Below are 20,100 nucleotides of genomic sequence, written 5' to 3' on the forward strand. Positions count from 1 at the left end.
AGGTTAGGATAATTAACGTGACAGGTTAGGAGAACTAATGTAGCAGGTTAGGATAATTAACTTGGCAGGTTAGGAGAACTAACGTAGCAGGTTAGGATAGTTAACATGGCAGGTTAGGAGAACTAATGTAGCAGGTTGGGATAAAAAAAATAGCAGGATAAGATAATTCATGTGTCAGGTTGGAGAACTAAGCGGGATAGGAGAATGAGGTTATGGTTAGGAAAAAGGGTTAGGCTTTGCTAAAATGCTACAAGGAAGTAACAGGTGCAACAAGGGCAGCAGGTAACCTTGCAGTTAAGAGTGTTGGGCTAGTAACCAAAAGGTCGATGGTTCGAATCCCTGACCTGACTAGGTGAAAAATCTATCGATGTGCACTTGAGCAAGGCACTTAACCCTAATTACTCATGTAAATCACTCTGGATAAGTGCATCTGCTAAATGACTCAAATGTAAGTAGCCAAGAGCCAATACAAGAGGCGGCCGGGGTTCCCTGGGCGTTTCTTACCGAGTCTTGTCGTGGACGTGGGTCGCAGTCAAACCCTTCTCACCTGTGAATGATAAAGTGGGCGGATCATAGTTTCGATATGTCCACCCTATTTCAGCCACGCCCCGCGCAGAGACAAAACAGAAAGGGATATAATTGAGTAGGGAAGCATCTGCAGTACGGTTTTTGGAGTTTGGTGTCGCGTGGAAGGAGTTGCCTTTGCATACACGGAAACCGATAGAGCAACCGAATTCACTCCGTAGTGCCGACAACCGAGCAGAAGGTACGTTTTTTTTTTTTTTTATCAAGGTTACCTATCTGTCGATCCCTCTGTAATCCTCGTGGAATGAGATCTACTTGGAATATGTTAGTGCTTACTTCGAAGTCTGTTGCGGGAAGCTTTGCTAGCGACGACAGACAAGTAGGTTATTTTTATTAGTTCTGCGTTCATGTGCGCCTCGTCGTTTTTATTGCGAATGTAGATTGAAAGGTGAGGCGTCAAGCAGCAACCGTACTACTCGACGTCAAGGTATCCTTTTAAATATCCGCCGTCACTGCTTCCGGTGTGGTCGCTGGTAGTAAAGAAGGGACACTAGGACAGATTGAAAACTACATTGCTAGTTGATGGGCCTTAATATTGGTACTCTCTCTAGTCATTTCACATTAGTCCTGTCAAGCTTGCACGGTGACACAGTTTGAGTAAAGCTAACCTGGGTGGCAGAATCTGCAAGGCTACCTGTACAAACTATGATTACTTCCCCCATGTCATGACAAGTAATTAACAAGGACAACACCCAGCCAGTGTTCCATCCTATGCTCTGCTGCCCAAACTTGTTGTATATTCCAAACCACAGCCACCAACCCTGTAGTAGTGCACTTTTTACGTTGACACATTTACTGTTTTGCGGAAGCTACTCTGAAAACCGTTTACTAAGCGACCAATCGTTTCACACAGAAAGACGGCGAGCTACACCAAAGCTACCCGAAATTCACTCAAACTACAATTCGTAGTCTTGACATTTCAGATGTTTTTTTTAGGGGGGGATTTTTAAAAATATATTTTTGCCTAAGTGAGAATTAGACTGGTCTGAAGTTGGAAAATATACATTTGCCTAATAAACGCATATTTAAATTACTATTGGACTAAATTGAGTTCAATTCTCTCCAACACTGCCAATTTATATTATGTTTGCTTGTCTTGGTTTGAAGTTGGAATTTGAGACCATGGGTTGGTGGGAGCACAAAATGTATGCAGGCCCTGTTATGGATCTGCCCTAAGGATACAAAATGTGGACAATCACATTCAAATGGTTTTGCCACCTGAAATACTGGGTCTCGTGTTTTGAGTTGTTTTGAGCCAAACCTGTATTCAGTTCAGGCCACTTGGCTGTCTGAGCTATGTAGCAGAATGCAATATTCCTGGTAGGAATCTAGTCCTTCCTTGAGGACTAGACCATACACACCTTAAAATAGATTTATATGATTAGTACATGCATATCTGTTATGCAATCACATCAACAATCTTGCTTAGTTACTTCCCCAACCCACTTTTTCCCTACATACTAAAGTTGTTAATGCAGGTACTAGGAGTGTCTGGCATTAACTAGATGAGAAGAGACAGCCAGGTCTCAGACTACACCTAACATAGTAAATGTAAATCTGTGCCACTCAAATTAGTATGACATGTTATAGTTGTGTATGACGGAAGGTTACTTAAAGCAAAAAAAGAAAGTAGGGTGGTTGGGTGGACGTGCGTATAAAGCGAATGTCTAGCAACCCAACGGTTGTGTTCAAATCTCATCACGGACAGCTTCAGCGTTTTAAGCAACTTTCCGACTACTCTGCAACTACTTGGCATGTTGGCTAACCTTAACCCCTAACCCCAGCTGACGTTAGCCACCTAGCTAATGTTGCTGACGACAAAAATTGGAATTCGTAACATAACATTTGAAATGGATACATACTAGAGGTCGACCGACTATGATTTTTCGATACCGATTATTGGAGGACCAAAAAAAGCCAATGCCGATTAATCGGACTATTTATTTGTAATAATGACAATTACAACAATACTGAATGAACACTTATTTTAACTTAATATAATACATCAATAAAAATCTATTTAGCCTCAAATAAATCATGAAGCATGTTCAATTTGGTTTAAATAATGCAAAAACAAAGTGTTGGAGAAGTAAAAGTGCAATATGTGCCATGTAAAAAAGCTAAAGTTTAAGTTCCTTGCTCAGAACATGAGAACATATGAAAGTTGGTGGTTCCTTTTAACATGAGACTTCAATATTCCAAGGTAAGAGGTTGTAGGCAATATAGTATTTATAGGACTATTTCTCTCTACCATTTGTATTTCATATACCTTTGACTATTGGATGTTCTTATAGGCACTATAGTATTGCCAGTGTAACAGTATAGCTTCTGTCCCTCTCCTCGCCCCTACCTGGGTTCGAACTAGGAACACAACGAAGCAGTGTTACCCATCGCTCCACAAAAGCCGCGGCCCTTGCAGAGGGGAATAACTACTCCAAGTCTCAGAGCGAGTGATGTTTGAAACGCTATTAGCGTGCACCCCGCTTACTAGCTAGCCATTTCACATCGGTTACACCAGCCATTAGGCTGATAGGCTTGAAGTCATAAACAGCGCTGTGCTTGCGAAGAGCTGCTGGCAAAACGCACAAAAGTGCTGTTTGAATGAATGCTTACAAGCCTGCTGCTGCCTACCATCGCTCAGTCAGACTGCTCTATCAAATCATAGACTTAAATTATAACATAGCACACAGAAATACAAGCCTTTGGTCATTAATATGGTCAAATCGGGGAAACTATCATTTTGAAAACAACCTTTATTTCAGTGAAATACTTAACAGTTCGGTATTTTATCTAACAGGTGGCATCCCTAAGTCTAAATATTATTGTTACATTGCACAACCTTCAATGTTATGTCGTAATTGCATACAATTCTGGAAAATTAGTTCTCAATGAGCCAGGCTGCCCAAACTGTTGCATATACCCTGACTCTGCGTGCAATGAACGCAAGGGAAGTGACAATTTCACCTGGTTAATATTGCCTGCTAACCTGGATTTATTTTAGCTAAATATGCACGTTTAAAAATATGTACTTCTGTGTATTGATTTTAAGAAAGGCATTGGTGTTTATGGTTAGGTACAGTTGTGCAACAATTTTTGCAAATGTGCTTTTGTTAAATCATCTCCCAGCGTTGCATCGATTATATGCAACGCAGGACACTAGATAAACTAGTAATATTATCAACCATGCGTAGTTAAACTAGTGATTATGATTAGATTTTTTTTTATTAGAAGTTTAATGCTAGCTAGCAATTTATGTGAATGCAGTAGAAGCCAAGGTAATAGGCAGTCTCCTTGTGGAGTGCAACAAGAGGCAGGTGGTTATAGCATTAGACTAGTTAACTGTAAAATCTGAATCTGTCGTTCTGCACCATAACAAGGTGCAGGCCGTCATTGAAAATAAGAATGTGTTCTTAACTGACTTGCGTAGTTTAAATAAAGGTATAAAAAATAAATCTGCGCCCAAAAATACCGACTTCCAAATGTTATAAAAGCTTGAAATCAGCCCTAATTAATCGGCCATTCTGATGAATCGGTCGACCTCTAATGCATACCATTTGAGATGTTACATATCATACTAATTGGAGTATCCCAAAATTACATTTTACTATGTTCCATCTACCCAAGAGTCAAGCTTTTAAGTAGGGGTGCATTAAGCCTACCTGGAGTGCCAGATGGGTGGTGATTGTACTGTTGGGACTGTTCCAGTGTGCCATGCAATTAAGCCCAGATAACATTTTGAAATCGTTCAAATACTGTTTAAAACCAGGTCTGAGGTCACCACTAGCCAGTGTCCATCTCTGGACAGACCTGCCCTGCTGTCCTCAGCATCACGTTTCAACACCTCTACGCACTTGTCGTCTTGGCCTCCATTCAATCCAGTCTTTAGCTTGGCTTCCCTCAGCCCTTTTAACAGACAGACACATGCAACCGCCATCTGCAGCAGCTTGAGCTGTAGGACTTTATTATGCTGCGTTACAGTTTTGACACAATGACGGCATAACCTAGGTAAATGATACTGGTTGGTAGCAGAGTTGGATGAGTTGCCCCCCCCCCCCCCCCACTTGTTTATAGGACTAGTTAGCATTTTCTTACCTTCTCTTTTCAAGTACTTTTTAAATCCAGATCTGGACCCAATGCACGGCAATCTAATGGGGCAACTGCAAGAAGAACCATGCTGGGGTCCCTCGAGTGAATGGATAAGGAGTTGTCTAAGGGGCAATTCTGCCACTTTTCAACCTCATTTAAACTTTATATTTGTACCTTTTTCACATATGTAGACCTACACTGGTATTGTGCTGGAGACAATGGAAATTAGGTTGAAAAGTGGTGTACGTGCCCTTTAATTGACACGTCATTTGAGTTGGCAGGCCAGTCATGAGTTGAAAGGTGACTAGGAAATCCTTGGTAGTCACAGCCCACTGTACAGGCTTACTCTCTGCTCCTCTAACACTATGACAATGGGTACTATCAATTGTAGATGTCATTAGTGTCCTTTTTAAATTGAAGTTAGGCAATAAGACCCTCAGGAAATGCATGTGTCAACACTGCAACACCATATCATGCAACTTCCTGTGGAAGTTGGCCCACAGTTAGCACTTTGTTGCTGAAAACCCACATTCATGTGAAAGTCACATTCTCATGGTCGTCTTGTCTGCATTTCTTCATGTCTCCCATGAGAACCCAATCCTCCTGTGTTTCAGATGGGGCTTACGTGCTTGAGATTAGCCTGATCCCAGATCTTTGTGCCAACTTCTTGTCACTCAAAGTCACGTTTGGTCTGAGTGACAAGGAGGTGGCGAGATGGCACAAACAGATCTGGGATCAGGCTAGCATGCGTGGGTCATTATGAGTGGGAACAGTTAGTCCTGATTTTAAGCTGTGTACTCACACTGGTTTACTCTGGTTTAGTAGTCCACTCCTGCTGGCACATGTAGTGGACAGCCAACAGCATGGACACAGATCCTTGAGGTGATCCTCCTCCTCCCCCTCTGTCTTTAATCAGAGCATCAGTCTGAGCCCATAATGAACTTAGACACCTGGATGTTATCGCTCTGTCCCTTGCTCTCATCCCTCTATCCCCCCTTTTCTCTTTGTCCCTGTTATTTCACACTTTCTCCCTGATAGGGGGGGACGGGTTAGAGACTCACTGTTTAGTGTCACCACCTCGGGCACTGGCTGACATAATCAACACGTGATGTTTTGCAGGGAAGTGGGAGAGAACCTTGCAATATATGCTGATAGATCTGGACACAGCCTATTAGCGATCAAACCGTATAAGGCAGCGTTTACACAGGCAGCCCAATTCTGATATTTTTTTTCCACTTATTGTTCTTTTGAACTGTCACCTAAGATCTTTTCACATCAGATCTAATTGGGCAAAAGACAAATTGGTGAGATCGCAATTATGCTGCCTGTGTAAATGCAGCCTAAGAGGTTTAGAATTCTAATGGTGGACAAGGCAACCCTGTACAGATGTAATCCTGACGATATTGATCTGACCTGGAATGGAATGAATGTTACCATGGAGGAAAAACTGGTTACGACTGGGCGTTGTAGTCCGTACTTGTAGCCTGAGGCCCATGAGCATGCGCACACACACCCTTGAAAGGGTCATGGCTAGAGACGCAAGCAGATGGAAATAGAAATTGACCTAGAATACCTGGGCCTGTATTCATAAAGCGCCTCAGACTAGGAGTACTGATCTAGGTTCAGCCTCTTGGATCATAATGAAAAGATTTAGGACAGGTGGGACCTTATCCTAGATCAGCAATGGGGCTACTCTGAGATGCTTTATGAATTCAGGCCCTGTGATAGAAGGCGGAAGTATTAGGTTGTGGATCTGTCTGTGTCGTTGCCAATTTAACCTGAAGAGTGACTTTTTTTCTCAGACATGGCATCTGTTCTTAAGGGTGTGGTCTGTGTGTGGATGAATATAATGAAATGTCTGTCTAAACTTGCTCCAGACATTCCTCACTGGCTGTCCTGTATTCTGTTCCCCTTCAAAGGAAGTCCTCATTTGTCTTCCTCTGACTAGTCCACTGCTATTTACTTGTCCTTAAGACAATGTTATGTAATAACGTGACAGCTGGGGTGCATTCATTATGGCACACCGTAGCAAAACATTTTAGCAACAAAACAAACAAAAAAACAAGTTTTTCTTATTAGACAAAGTTCAGGTAGTCCCTTCATGTTTCATTCCATTTTCTTCTGTTTTGGTGATGGACATGATACTGGGAAAGCTATGTGGTGTTAAAGTACTCAACTGTCTGGTGTCCATTTTAAGACATTGTCAGCTTCATCGGGCATCAAGCAATAGTGGGAGTGTTCTGTTTTGGTTAAGGAAGAAATATGAGAATGTGACCCTGGTTGGAAGATGGGATGGTCAGGTAAATGAAAGGGGGAGGTTAAAATGCACGTATGGCACAGTGGAAGGGGAGACAAGTGACCGTGTATGTAGGGAGCACCAGGTCAATGCCCAGAAGTTGTCTCCTCTTGTAGAGGGCAGCAGGAGTGTGAAAGACCAGCTTGTAAAGGCCAAAGGTCACAATAGAAAGGTGTCTCTCTCACCGTGTTTGTGGGAATCCAGTGACGTGTGCATGCACAATTCCTGATTGTCACAACCTATTTAGTCTGATCCAGTTTATGCTTGGCAAAGTCAGTCCATAACGCCTCTTACGTCTCATGAGAATCTACCGAGCTTACAGAGGATCATCCTCGTAATACATCCTCATAGTACAACCTCTAGCTTGCAGCCGTGTGTGAGCGTGTGCCGGTGGGGGCTGTGTGTGCGCCGCCTCTCGTACATGGCAGATAAGGCAAATATTCCAGAGAAGCACGTTTCATGTAACTCAGGTTTACTTCACGCATAGCAATGCATTTTCAGCAAAAGGGAATCGCATGTTGTGTATATGACCTGAACCTTAATGGGTTGAGTGAATTATACACTTAAACATTTCACTCAAACTTTGTCTCGAAGTTATTAGATTCAAGGAACTGTACCTTTAGTCATTTTGCAACGGCCCAAACTGCACCTGCATACTGTTTTGAGTGCCCCTCACTTTAAAGTAAGGCATTTCGACCAAAATAGTTTTGCTGGGCCGTGAATCTTAGTTAGCGCTGCATTTTTCTCTGGACTCCCTATCCATCCTACAGAAGCAAATCAATTATTATCAGAAGCAAATGTCAGAAGCAAATAAATTATTGTACAGGGAGAAGCTGAACTCTATAGGGCCGGTCATGAGTTCAGGACAAACTCCTGGCTCAAACCATGATAGTCTCTTCACCGCGTGTTTCCATGACTCGTCTTTTTCCTCTCCACTCTACAGCCACTGTTCTGGCTCACGTTCCTTTCTCCAGCCTACTTCCTGGGTGGTCTTACCGTTGTTATTGTCTTCGTCCTACAGCCACCATGTCGGAAGCGGACAAGTTCCTCTACAGAGATGGTGGGAAGGTCGCCAACCCCCTAGACCAGGCCGACTGGGCCACTAAGAAGCTCGTATGGATCCCTTCGGAGACGCTGGGGTTCGTTGCCGGCTCCGTCAAGGAAGAGAAGGGAGAGGAGTGTGTGGTGGAGCTAGCCGACACAGGCAAGAAGGTGACGGTGAACAAGGACGATATCCAGAAGATGAACCCTCCCAAGTTCAGTAAGGTGGAGGACATGGCCGAGCTCACGTGTTTGAACGAGGCCTCAGTGCTGCACAACCTCAAGGACCGCTACTACTCTGGCCTCATCTACGTGAGTTGTTTTGCATGCTTCATATGCACATATTTACATAAATACGCATATGCATGTGTACATGCGTGTAAAATAACACATGTATACAGTAAAACTCTTATCCAGAGAAATGTACATTTCTGATAACTACACAGCCCTCTGGACAACGAGTGATTTTGTAACGGCATATTATCCATGTTCGTCTTTTGCCATATTGTGAGACATTCGAGTCAGAATCTTGGTACAGATGGTTACTATTGCCTGTGTGCTGAGTCCCTTGTATCTTTCAGACGTACTCTGGCCTCTTCTGTGTGGTGATAAACCCCTACAAGTACCTGCCCATCTACTCCGAGAACATCATAGAGATGTACAAGGGCAAGAAGAGACACGAGATGCCCCCTCACATCTACGCCATCACAGACACCGCTTACAGGAGTATGATGCAGGGTGAGAGAATGTGATGACATACACCTGTGCCCCCCCCCCCCCCCCACACACACACACACACACTCACATGTATTTTCTGTCTTCTATTTCAGATCGTGAAGATCAGTCCATCCTCTGCACGTAAGCTTTGTCTCTGCTCAAAATCTTCCCCGTGTTTTATTTGTGCGTGTTGTCTAGCTCCTATGCAACCTTTTTTTGCCGTCTGTTCTCGTCTTCAATCAGTAACTCCTGTAATCTCTCCCTCTCATTTCTATCTAATTTCTCTCCCTCTCTTTCCTACAGAGGAGAATCAGGAGCTGGGAAGACTGAGAACACCAAGAAAGTGATCCAGTATCTGGCACACGTTGCCTCTTCCTTTAAGTCGAAGAAAGACCAGGTCAGTACCAGCCCTCCGTTTCACCTCCTCACTTCCCCTCTCCCTACACCTCCATTCTCTGTCCTCTGCAGTTGTCCTCCCCTCTCCCTACACCTCCATTCTCTGTCCTCTGCAGTTGTCCTCTTCTGCTGCTCATGTTCTCACCCCCCTGTACTTATTCCCTGAGTCAGGGTAGTTCCGTATTCTTAACATTGCTGTTTCAGGTCCGGACCTGCCTGCCTCGCCTCCCTGCAGTCACCAGGGCCCGTATTCATAAAGTGCCTGAGGGAGTGCTGATCTAGGACCAGTTTTTGTATTTTAGCTCTGAGTGAAATTACATGGACGGGGTGACCTGATCCTTGATCAGCACTGTCTTTATGAGTAGGGGCCCATTTGCTGACTGGGGGATTGTATTCAACAATCCATTGACATGGAGTCATTAGTCCCTCCCAGTTGGGTGACGGTTTGTTTTTGAACTGTATGGCAAGTATTTGTGTTAAACTCTCGCTCTCTTTCTCTCTCCACCCATCGTTCCCATCTCTAGGGTGCAGCATTAGCACATGTGAGTTAATGGCCATCTCTCCCGCTCGCCAGCGCGGTTTCCCTTCATGTACATGCATGTTTTACTAACTGCAGTCTGTCTGCAAGCTGTGTGCTGGTGTAATGTACAGGTGAAATGATGTATTTGAGGCGTGGTGAAGGATCCTCGTGTTCTATCGAAAGCCTAACCAACACCTTTGGAGATTTAGGCCTGAGGGAGTACTGCATGGCATTTCAAATGACTGCATAGTAAAGCAGATCAAATAACAATGCTTCGGACTGTGTTTACACAGGTTGCCCAATTCTGATCTGTATTTTCTTTTTCTTCTCACGAATTGTTCAAAAGACCAATCGGATCTGAAAAATATCTGAGATGTGTTGGGTCAGATCAGAATTGTCCGCTGTGTAAACGCAGCCCTAGAATCAAATTTAAGCTGTGTGTCGCTAGCAGGTGTTCAGCCATCAGTAAAGTGCTTATGAGTCAGGCCACTAGTAGTAAAGGGGTAACCCAATATCATGTTTGTCTGGCCTTTAGCCACCTCATCTGGTTGGTCTTAGAACAGGGGGTCATCAACAAAAGTTGATTTATGTTTTGGGTCTTACCCGCCTGCGTGCTGTCTTGGGATCTCAGCGACGGTCTTGAATTCTCTCGCATGATTTTTAAGGGCTTATCTTTTGTGTTCGTCTTGTGGACAGGAGTGTGTGCTGCTTGTACTTGGGCAACAGGTCTGGTGTCACAATGTGGAACATTTAACATGAATGTGGGGGTTTATTAGGAAATTATAGCTTCCCTGGGGTCATACTTTCTTGGTTTGTATCATAATGGTAGCATATCCTGCTGTTTACTGCTTACAGCCAGGCACACCTGCTAATTTATATATGTCTATGATGAACACTGATATAAGGCAATATACACTCGGTGGCCAGTTTTTGGTACACCACCCTGTTCACGAAAATGGCTTGCTCCTACAGACATTGAGTCACCAGGCCGGTTCTTGCTTTAGGAAGCAGGCAGACGGGCATTGAGGCATTCATTTACCTTTTGATTGAATGCTAGAAAGGGCAAAATGAGTGACCTAAGCGACTGAGTGTGGTATGATTGTCAGTGCCAAGTGCCCCGGTTCCAGTATCTCAAACGTCTGGGCTTTTCACTCTGGGTTTACAGAAAATGGCGCGACGAACTAAAAACATCCAGTTAGCGGCCGTCCTGTGGGTGAAAACAGCTTGTTAATGAGAGAGGTTGAAGGTGAATGGCAAGAAATAGCGCAAGCTAACATTAGTGCCACAAACGGGCAAAATGGCGCAGAATGGCATTCCAGAATGCACAACTCCATCTATCCTTGTCGTGGGTGGGCTATTGCAGCAGACGACCACACAGTTCCACTCCCATCAGTGGCACGCAATCACGTGGGAAAACATTGCCTGGTCCAATGAATCCCGATCTGGCGCGGGAAGCATGAGCCGATGGCCCCATCCTGCCTGGTGTCAACAGTACAGGCTGGCGGTAGAATGGTGTGGGGAAGGTTTTCTCAGCACACGTTTGGTGCCTTGATACTAATTGAGCAACATTTGAACATCACACCTTGTAGAATCCATACTGTACTTGTAGAATCCATGCCCCGAAGAATTCAGGATGTTCCGGAGTCAAAGGGGTCCAACCTGGTACTAGATGGGTGTACCTAATGAACTGGCTACTAGTTTACGCGTGTGCATGTTCATAACATGGCTGCAGTTCCACGACTAACACATGGAGTCAATCGGGTGCTCCCAATGCTTCTCGCAAAGATTAAATGCAACACTTTCAGCAATGAATTAAGTAGTTGCAGCATCTTACTGCATGAATGCTCATGTTGAGGAGTCTGCCATAATGATAACATTTGCTGTGTGTGTGTGTGTGTGAGTATATTTGTAAGTGAATATACTGCATGTATATGATTTGTCACCAGGGGGAGCTAGAGAAACAACTTCTGCAGGCTAACCCCATCCTAGAGGCCTTTGGAAACGGCAAGACGGTCAAGAATGACAACTCCTCCAGATTCGTAAGCACTTTTAAAAACATTTTTCTATGTCTTCGCAATTGTGTTGTTAATGACAAGAGACCAGTATTGACTGTAACTAGATCCAGTGACACCACCACTTTGTTTTCTCTCGCTCTTTCTAGGGGAAGTTCATCCGGATCAACTTTGACGTCAATGGATACATTGTGGGAGCCAACATTGAAACTTGTATCCTTTCAATCAATGCGTCTTCATAGTACTAGAAGTGTGTGTGTGTGTGTGTGTATATATATATATATATGGCCATATATATATATATATATATATATATATATGGCCATGAATTTGAGTGTGTTTATTTATCCAGGCCCATCCCTCAGCTTTTTCAACTAATTATTCTAGCTTGAAGGCATATGCCTTGCGAAAGTATTCGGCCCCCTTGAACTTTGCACCTTTTGCCACATTTCAGGCTTCAAACATAAAGATATAAAACTGTATTTTTTTGTGAAGAATCAACAACAAGTGGGACACAATCATGAAGTGGAACGACATTTATTGGATATTTCAAACTTTTTTAACAAATCAAAAACTGAAAAATTGGGCGTGCAAAATTATTCAGCCCCCTTAAGTTAATACTTTGTAGCGCCACCTTTTGCTGCGATTACAGCTGTAAGTCGCTTGGGGTATGTCTCTATCAGTTTTGCACATCGAGAGACTGACATTTTTTCCCATTCCTCCTTGCAAAACAGCTCGAGTTCAGTGAGGTTGGATGGAGAGCATTTGTGAATTGCAGTTTTCAGTTCTTTCCACAGATTCTCGATTGGATTCAGGTCTGGACTTTGACTTGGCCATTCTAACACCTGGATATGTTTATTTTTGAACCATTCCATTGTAGATTTTGCTTTGTTTTGGATCATTGTCTTGTTGGAAGACAAATCTCCGTCCCAGTCTCAGGTCTTTTGCAGACTCCATCAGGTTTTCTTCCAGAATGGTCCTGTATTTGGCTCCATCCATCTTCCCATCAATTCTAACCATCTTCCCTGTCCCTGCTGAAGAAAAGCAGGCCCAAACCATGATGCTGCCACCACCATGTTTGACAGTGGGGATGATGTGTTCAGGGTGATGAGCTGTGTTGCTTTTACGCCAAACATAACGTTTTGCATTGTTGCCAAAAAGTTCAATTTTGGTTTCATCTGACCAGAGCACCTTCTTCCACATGTTTGGTGTGTCTCCCAGGTGGCTTGTGGCAAACTTTAAACGACACTTTTTATGGATATCTTTAAGAAATGGCTTTCTTCTTCCCACTCTTCCATAAAGGCCAGATTTGTGCAATATACGACTGATTGTTGTCCTATGGACAGAGTCTCCCACCTCAGCTGTAGATCTCTGCAGTTCATCCAGAGTGATCATGGGCCTCTTGGCTCCATCTCTGATCAGTCTTCTCCTTGTATGAGCTGAAAGTTTAGAGGGGCGGCCAGGTCTTGGTAGATTTGCAGTGGTCTGATACTCCTTCCATTTCAATAGTATCGCTTGCACAGTGCTCCTTGGGATGTTTAAAGCTTGGGAAATCTTTTTGTATCCAAATCCGGCTTTAAACTTCTTCACAACAGTATCTCGGCCCTGCCTGGTGTGTTCCTTGTTCTTCATGATGCTCTCTGCGCTTTTAACGGACCTCTGAGACTATCACAGTGCATGTGCATTTATACGGAGACTTGATTACACACAGGTGGATTGTATTTATCATCATTAGTCATTTAGGTCAACATTGGATCATTCAGAGATCCTCACTGAACTTCTGGAGAGAGTTTGCTGCACTGAAAGTAAAGGGGCTGAATAATTTTGCACGCCCAATTTTTCAGTTTTTGATTTGTTAAAAGTTTGAAATATCCAAAAAATGTCATTCCACTTCATGATTGTGTCCCACTTGTTGTTGATTCTTCACAAAAAAATACAGTTTAAGATCTTTATGTTTGAAGCCTGAAATGTGGCAAAAGGTCGCAAAGTTCAAGGGGGCCGAATACTTTCTCAAGGCACTGTGTGTGTGTGTGTGTGTGTGTGTGTGTGTGTGTGTGTGTGTATATATGTATATATATATATATATATATACATACATACATACATACATACATACATACATACATACATACATACATACATACATACATACATACATACATACATACATACATACATACATACATACATACATACATACATACATACATACATACATACATACATACACACACACACACACACAGACATACATATATGCCTTCAAGCTAGAATAATGTATATATGGATGGGCCTGGATAAATAAACACACTCAAATTCATGGCCAGAGCTATGGATGCACGGACTGACCATCCAGGATGGCAACGGTTTTAGTGTTAGCCATGTCTCAGAACCCAAAATATAAGCTAGTTTGATTCCAATGTTTGTAAACAAATGTAAATGTTAAACACTGTATGGCTAAGCTCATGAGGCATTTTAAGTTATTCAAGTATCAATGGGTACATATAATTCGTTTTATACGTCCAAAAATGTATGTAGCAACTAAGGATTTTCGCTTTAACCTAAAATATTTCATAACTTACGGTGGTTTATTTGTCTTGACGAACCATGTTGCCAGATCTGCTGGAGAAGTCCAGAGCCATCCGACAGGCTAAGGATGAAAGGGCCTTCCATGTCTTCTATTACATGCTCACGGGAGCTGGGGACAAAATGCGCTGTGAGTGAGCAACAAACTCATCTTTAACCTATGTCATTTTTTTTGGGGGGGGGGGGAATTATTACATTTGTTTTTATTTTTTTTATTTTTTTTGCAGAAACTCATATCCAAAGTGACTTAGAGGAACAATTTAGGGTTAAGTTCCTTGCTCAAGGACATTGAACCAACGACCTTTCGGCTACTGGGCCAACGCTCTTAACCACTAGGCTACATGCCAGCCATTATTATAAGTATAATGGTTAGACTGTAATGTCTTATTTGAAATAAAATGATATCCAGTAACTCTTTACTTAAAGCCTGCAGGTATAATGCTTTAACTTGTAATAACTAAAGCATTTATAAGCCTTTACTATAAAACATGTGTTCTGTCTCTCTAACCAGCTGAGCTGTGTCTGGAGGACTACAACAACTACCGCTTCCTGACCCACGGGAACGTGACCATCCCTGGTCAGCAGGACCGTGACCTATTTGTAGAGACCATGGACGCCTTCACCATCATGAGCATCCCAGAGGAGGAGCGGATAGGTACGCTAACTCACCCCTGTCACGCCTGATTCTTGGCCTGTAATACTTAAGTGTTCAAGTAGCTGTTTACAGATCAATGCAATTTATGTAAATAACTGGTAAATTGTGATTTAATTGGTCTTGTTCTCCATCAGGTCTTCTGAAGACTGTGTCCGCCGTTCTCCAGCTGGGAAACATGAGCTTCAAGAAGGAGCGCAACTCTGACCAGGCCTCCATGCCTGACGACACAGGTACTTTACATCTGTTTCACTAATCATTTCTGGTGTTCCCCCAGGACTGGTACTAGGTTCATAAAAATTAAAACAAATTAGTCCAGCACTAACTCGCCTGTTTCTACTAATCAAGAGCTCCCTGATATAATTGAATCAGGTGTTAGTGCTGGGTTGGAACAAGTGTGTACCCTTTACTCAACAACTTGGGTTCTTAATTAGACTTTGTCTCCTGCAACCCTCCTTCATGGCTTCTACAATCCCTTACCTAATCCATTCATCCAGCATCACCCACTCACCCACCCCTTTCTCTCTCCCTCAGCGGCCCAGAAAGTGTGCCACCTGCTGGGCATGAACGTGACCGACTTCACCCGGGCCATCCTGTCCCCCAGGATCAAGGTGGGCAGGGACTATGTTCAGAAGGCCCAGACCCAGGAGCAGGCTGAGTTTGCAGTGGAGGCCCTGGCCAAGGCCTCCTACGAGAGGATGTTCCGCTGGCTGGTGATGAGGATCAACAAGGCCCTGGACAAAACCAAGAGACAGGGAGCCTCCTTCATCGGCATCCTGGACATCGCTGGCTTTGAGATCTTTGAGGTGAGCCAAAGGTCGTGGGAAAGGGGTTTGTTGGTCATTGAATGCAAAACAATGGCTTGGTGTGAGTGGTCAATTGGTTTTCAAAATGTATCTTCATCTCTATTTTGATGGTGTGTGGACATCTTTACTGCTTTCTCTCGTTAAACTTTTCATTTCTGAGTTCCCACCAAAAAGGTCTGTCTAATGAATGTGCACCTTCTGTCATTTCCCCTCTTTCTCCTGTAGCTGAACTCATTTGAGCAGCTGTGCATCAACTACACCAACGAGAAGCTTCAGCAGCTGTTCAACCACACCATGTTCGTCCTGGAGCAGGAAGAGTACCAGAGGGAGGGCATCGAGTGGAGTTTCATCGACTTCGGCCTGGACCTGCAGCCCTGCATCGACCTCATCGAGAAGCATGTTAGTATATTGCCACGACCTCTTCCCAAATGGACCTGAGGCTTGTGTGATTTGTTCTGTTCCAAATTACACACGTTGTCTTTAAACAGCAATCCATCCTTTGGTTTCGTTTACCTGGCTCCTGTCACCAAATGCAAACTTGAGCATTTTTCCCCAAAACCAATGCAAGTCAATATCCCCTAAAGTTGGCCTGTTTTTTTTAAATGTCCTGCACAACCCAACATGCACTAATTTAGTGTCTCCACAAGTAGCTGATTCTTTTTTTTCTTCCCCCCCAAACCTTTCCCTCTGTTCCTAGGCCAGTCCTCCTGGTGTGCTGGCTCTGCTGGATGAAGAGTGCTGGTTCCCCAAGGCCACAGACAAGAGCTTTGTGGAGAAGGTGGTTCAGGAGCAGGGAAACAACCCCAAGTTTCAGAAGCCCAAGAAACTCAAGGACTCTGCCGACTTCTGCATCATCCACTACGCTGGAAAAGTCAGTTTACCACTCGTGGCGAATCTTATCTATCAATCACTAATTGGGTGGCAGAATTTGGTACTTTATGAAAGTTTTCAGACATCCTACAACTGGGATTTCTGAAAAACCAGGGAACTTTGCCAGAATTGATCTTTAACCCGAGCAAATTGGTAAAACCACAACTCCCCCCCCCCCCCCCCCCCCCCTACCCTCCCCCAGGTGGACTACAAGGCAGATGAGTGGCTGATGAAGAACATGGACCCCCTGAATGACAACGTAGCCTCGCTGCTCAACCAGTCCACTGACAAGTTTGTGTCGGAGCTCTGGAGAGACGGCAAGTCTCGAGATACCGAGAGCTGACGAGAGTCCGAGGGGAGGACGGCTCATAATGATGGTTATCAAATGCATGATAACCATTTATTATGAGCCGTCCCCTCAGCAGCCTCCACAGGGCTAGAAAGTAACTGGGTTGGGCTGTAGACTCTAATAGTGTGTCACTTACTGTTGGTACATAGAACTGCATGATTGGTGTTGGCCAATAGAACTGCAGCAACCTTTCTGTGTGTTTGAACTGAGGAAGTACACTGAAAGAAAATAACTGCAGGAAAGATGAGTTGAGTGCTCTCTATGATCCTGTTGCTCCTTTTCATTCTCTCTCAGTGGACCGTATTGTGGGCCTGGACAAAGTTGCTGGGATGTCTGATGGGGGGATACACGGGGCCATGAAGGTCCGTAAAGGCATGTTCCGCACCGTGGGCCAGCTCTACAAGGAGCAGCTGTCCAACCTCATGACCACTCTCAGGAACACCAACCCCAACTTCGTCCGCTGCATCATCCCCAACCACGAGAAGAAGGTATGGTGTCTAGTCATCAAATCTTCCATTGCTCAATGAGTGATTTGACTATAAACCTAAATAATAAATGAGGCACAGGCAGTTGGTCTTTGCTTCAGCACATGTACTATAAAAATAATATTTAAAATCCTGACACTTCACTTCATCACTGTCAGGCTGGTAAGCTGGAGCCCCATCTGGTTCTGGACCAGCTGAGGTGTAATGGAGTTCTGGAGGGAATCCGTATCTGCAGACAGGGCTTCCCCAACCGCATCGTCTTCCAGGAGTTCAGACAGAGGTAACCACGGAAACATGTCTTTGTGGTCATCTCCTTCCTGTTTATCAGCTTCACTGAGGAGACTAGCCTGTTATTGCTTATCAGTGTCTAATCTTCTTAAACTTCTCCTGTTTTCCCAGATATGAGATCCTCACTCCCAGCACCATTCCCAAGGGATTCATGGACGGCAAACAAGCCTGTGTGCTCATGGTAAGAGGCGTCAGACCAAACCATCGTTCAACAGTCTTCCAATGTCATTCCCAAATGTCATCTTCTCTCCTTCCTCTTCCCAGATCAAGGCCCTGGAGCTGGATTCCAACCTGTTCCGGATTGGCCAGAGTAAGGTGTTTTTCCGGGCTGGCGTCTTGGCCCACCTGGAGGAGGAGAGGGACATTAAGATCACTGACATCATCATCAGCTTCCAGTCCTGGTGTCGTGGATACGTGGCCCGCAAGTAAGGAACTCGTCATTTAGAGCAGTAACTAGCAGGTTACTTATGAGGTTTGGCTTATGGTTTTATACTGTGTATTAGTTGGTGTGAGCGTGCTACATACACATACTTCTATAACATCATGTAGATTGAGTTTCTCTTTTTCTTTTCTGTCTCCAGAGCCTTCACGAAGAGACAGCAGCAGCTGACTGCTATGAAGGTGATCCAGAGGAACTGTGCCGCTTACCTCAAACTCAGGAACTGGCAGTGGTGGAGGCTCTTCACCAAGGTACACGCACTGTTGCAAATCCATATGGGAGCCTCCTAATATCACTGTTGCAGACCTCATCCCCTACTCCTCAGCTACTTGCTTGTCCTGAGTCCCTGTCCTCTTCCCCCTACTCCCCCAGGTGAAGCCTCTGCTGCAGGTGACCAGGCAGGAGGAGGAGATGCAGGCTAGGGAGGATGAGCTGGAGAAGACCAAGGTGAGGCAGCAACAGACCGAAGAGCAGCTGCAGGAGTTTGAGGCCAAGCAGCAACAGGTATGGAGTGTCCCTTCTAGCAATTCTATTTCTATGGATTGGACTGAGCCCCAATGTAAGGTAATGACCACTAACATTGAGTGGCTGCCAACACACTGACTCAACTCCAGCCACTTTAATAATGGGAATTGATGGAAATTGATGTAAAATATATCACTAGCCACTTTAAACAATGCTACTTAATATAATGTTTACATACCCTACATTACTCATCTCATATGTATATACTGTACTCGATACCATCTACTGCATCTTGTCTATGCCGTTCTGTACCATCACTCATTCATATATCTTTATGTACATATTCTTTATCCCTTTATACTTGTGTGTATAAGGTAGTAGTTTTGGAATTGTTAGATTACTCGTTGGTTATTACTGCATTGGAACTAGAAGCACAAGCATTTCGCTACTCTCATTAACATCTGCTAACCATGTGTATGTGACAAATAAATGTGATTTGGATTTGACTGGTCCACTCAGAATGATTATGACTTGGTGGGTTTCAATATGACTTGTTGGGGTGGTTTCCCAGACAGACTAGTCCTGGACTAAAGGGTTTAACTGAGATTCTCTGAGTTTGCTATTTAGTCCAAGGCTTAATATGTCCAGGAACTCACCCTTAGTGTCTTATACATTGTCGGTGGATGGAGTGAGTAACTTTCATACTGTTTAACACCAGAGTATCATAAACCAACCAGCATTTCAGCCTTGCATCATTGCCCTGTTTATAACACATGCCCCCCCCCCACCACCACCACCAGCTGAATGCAGAGAAGCTAGCCCTGCAGGAGCAGCTGCAGGCGGAGACGGAGCTGTGTGCCGAGGCGGAGGAGATGCGCTCCAAGCTGGCCACCAGGAAGCAGGAGCTGGAGGAGATCCTCCACGACCTGGAGTCCAGAGTGGAGGAGGAAGAGGAGAGGGTCACCCAGCTACAGACCGAGCGGAAGAAGATGCAGACCAACATTACGGTAGATTTAAAAATATATATATTTATGGTGTACTAACTTTCCCTTGTTAATTAAGCCTTGTGGTCCAAACCTGTCAGTCACCTGTAAATAGTAAGATATTACCTTTATTTCTCCTATTAAATTGCCTTTGCTAATTGTCAATTTTCACTTTTCCTTTTCCCTTCCATTTCACCCTCAAAGGGTGTGGCACTTAATGAACTTTTGAGAGGAAGGGAGTGATGGCAGGAATTGAGGTGAAAACATCTGAAATAAAACATTCCATCTCTCGCACTCTCTGTAGGACCTGGAGCAGCAGCTGGATGAGGAGGAGGCGGCCAGGCAGAAGCTGCAGCTGGAGAAGATGACCACCGATGCCAAGCTGAAGAAGATCGAGGAGAATGTCATGGTGCTGGATGACCAGAACAACAAACTCAATAAGGTTTGTTGATGTGTAAACTTTTTTTTTTTTTTTTCCAGATGGCTGGAAGAATAAAATAATCACTTGGGCAGTAATTCTTTCC

At 44.0% G+C, this 20,100-nt stretch overlaps 1 protein-coding gene across 2 annotated transcripts in view; it reads left to right on the plus strand.

The window, feature by feature from the left end:
* Window positions 1-614: 614 nt before the first annotated feature.
* Window positions 615-20,100, plus strand: part of LOC139424543 (myosin-9-like) — a 28,378-nt gene continuing 8,892 nt past the window's right edge. The window contains exons 1-23 of one of the 2 annotated variants that reach the window (XM_071176485.1): window positions 615-766; window positions 7,989-8,320; window positions 8,590-8,746; window positions 8,839-8,866; window positions 9,029-9,122; window positions 9,646-9,663; window positions 11,588-11,680; window positions 11,803-11,866; window positions 14,271-14,369; window positions 14,751-14,894; window positions 15,029-15,124; window positions 15,426-15,697; window positions 15,923-16,096; window positions 16,395-16,568; window positions 16,770-16,884; window positions 17,211-17,404; window positions 17,560-17,681; window positions 17,801-17,870; window positions 17,954-18,114; window positions 18,271-18,379; window positions 18,501-18,632; window positions 19,394-19,600; window positions 19,881-20,018. In XM_071176485.1, the coding sequence (XP_071032586.1) occupies window positions 7,994-8,320; window positions 8,590-8,746; window positions 8,839-8,866; window positions 9,029-9,122; window positions 9,646-9,663; window positions 11,588-11,680; window positions 11,803-11,866; window positions 14,271-14,369; window positions 14,751-14,894; window positions 15,029-15,124; window positions 15,426-15,697; window positions 15,923-16,096; window positions 16,395-16,568; window positions 16,770-16,884; window positions 17,211-17,404; window positions 17,560-17,681; window positions 17,801-17,870; window positions 17,954-18,114; window positions 18,271-18,379; window positions 18,501-18,632; window positions 19,394-19,600; window positions 19,881-20,018 (2,988 nt within the window). In that variant the 5' untranslated portion in view covers window positions 615-766; window positions 7,989-7,993. The remainder of the gene's footprint in view (window positions 767-7,988; window positions 8,321-8,589; window positions 8,747-8,838; window positions 8,867-9,028; window positions 9,123-9,645; window positions 9,664-11,587; window positions 11,681-11,802; window positions 11,867-14,270; window positions 14,370-14,750; window positions 14,895-15,028; window positions 15,125-15,425; window positions 15,698-15,922; window positions 16,097-16,394; window positions 16,569-16,769; window positions 16,885-17,210; window positions 17,405-17,559; window positions 17,682-17,800; window positions 17,871-17,953; window positions 18,115-18,270; window positions 18,380-18,500; window positions 18,633-19,393; window positions 19,601-19,880; window positions 20,019-20,100) is intronic. The other variant, XM_071176486.1, reaches the window with a different exon arrangement.

The sequence above is a fragment of the Oncorhynchus clarkii genome, chromosome 13 (genome assembly GCF_045791955.1).
Source record: "Oncorhynchus clarkii lewisi isolate Uvic-CL-2024 chromosome 13, UVic_Ocla_1.0, whole genome shotgun sequence".
Classification (NCBI taxonomy): Eukaryota; Metazoa; Chordata; class Actinopteri; order Salmoniformes; family Salmonidae; genus Oncorhynchus; species Oncorhynchus clarkii.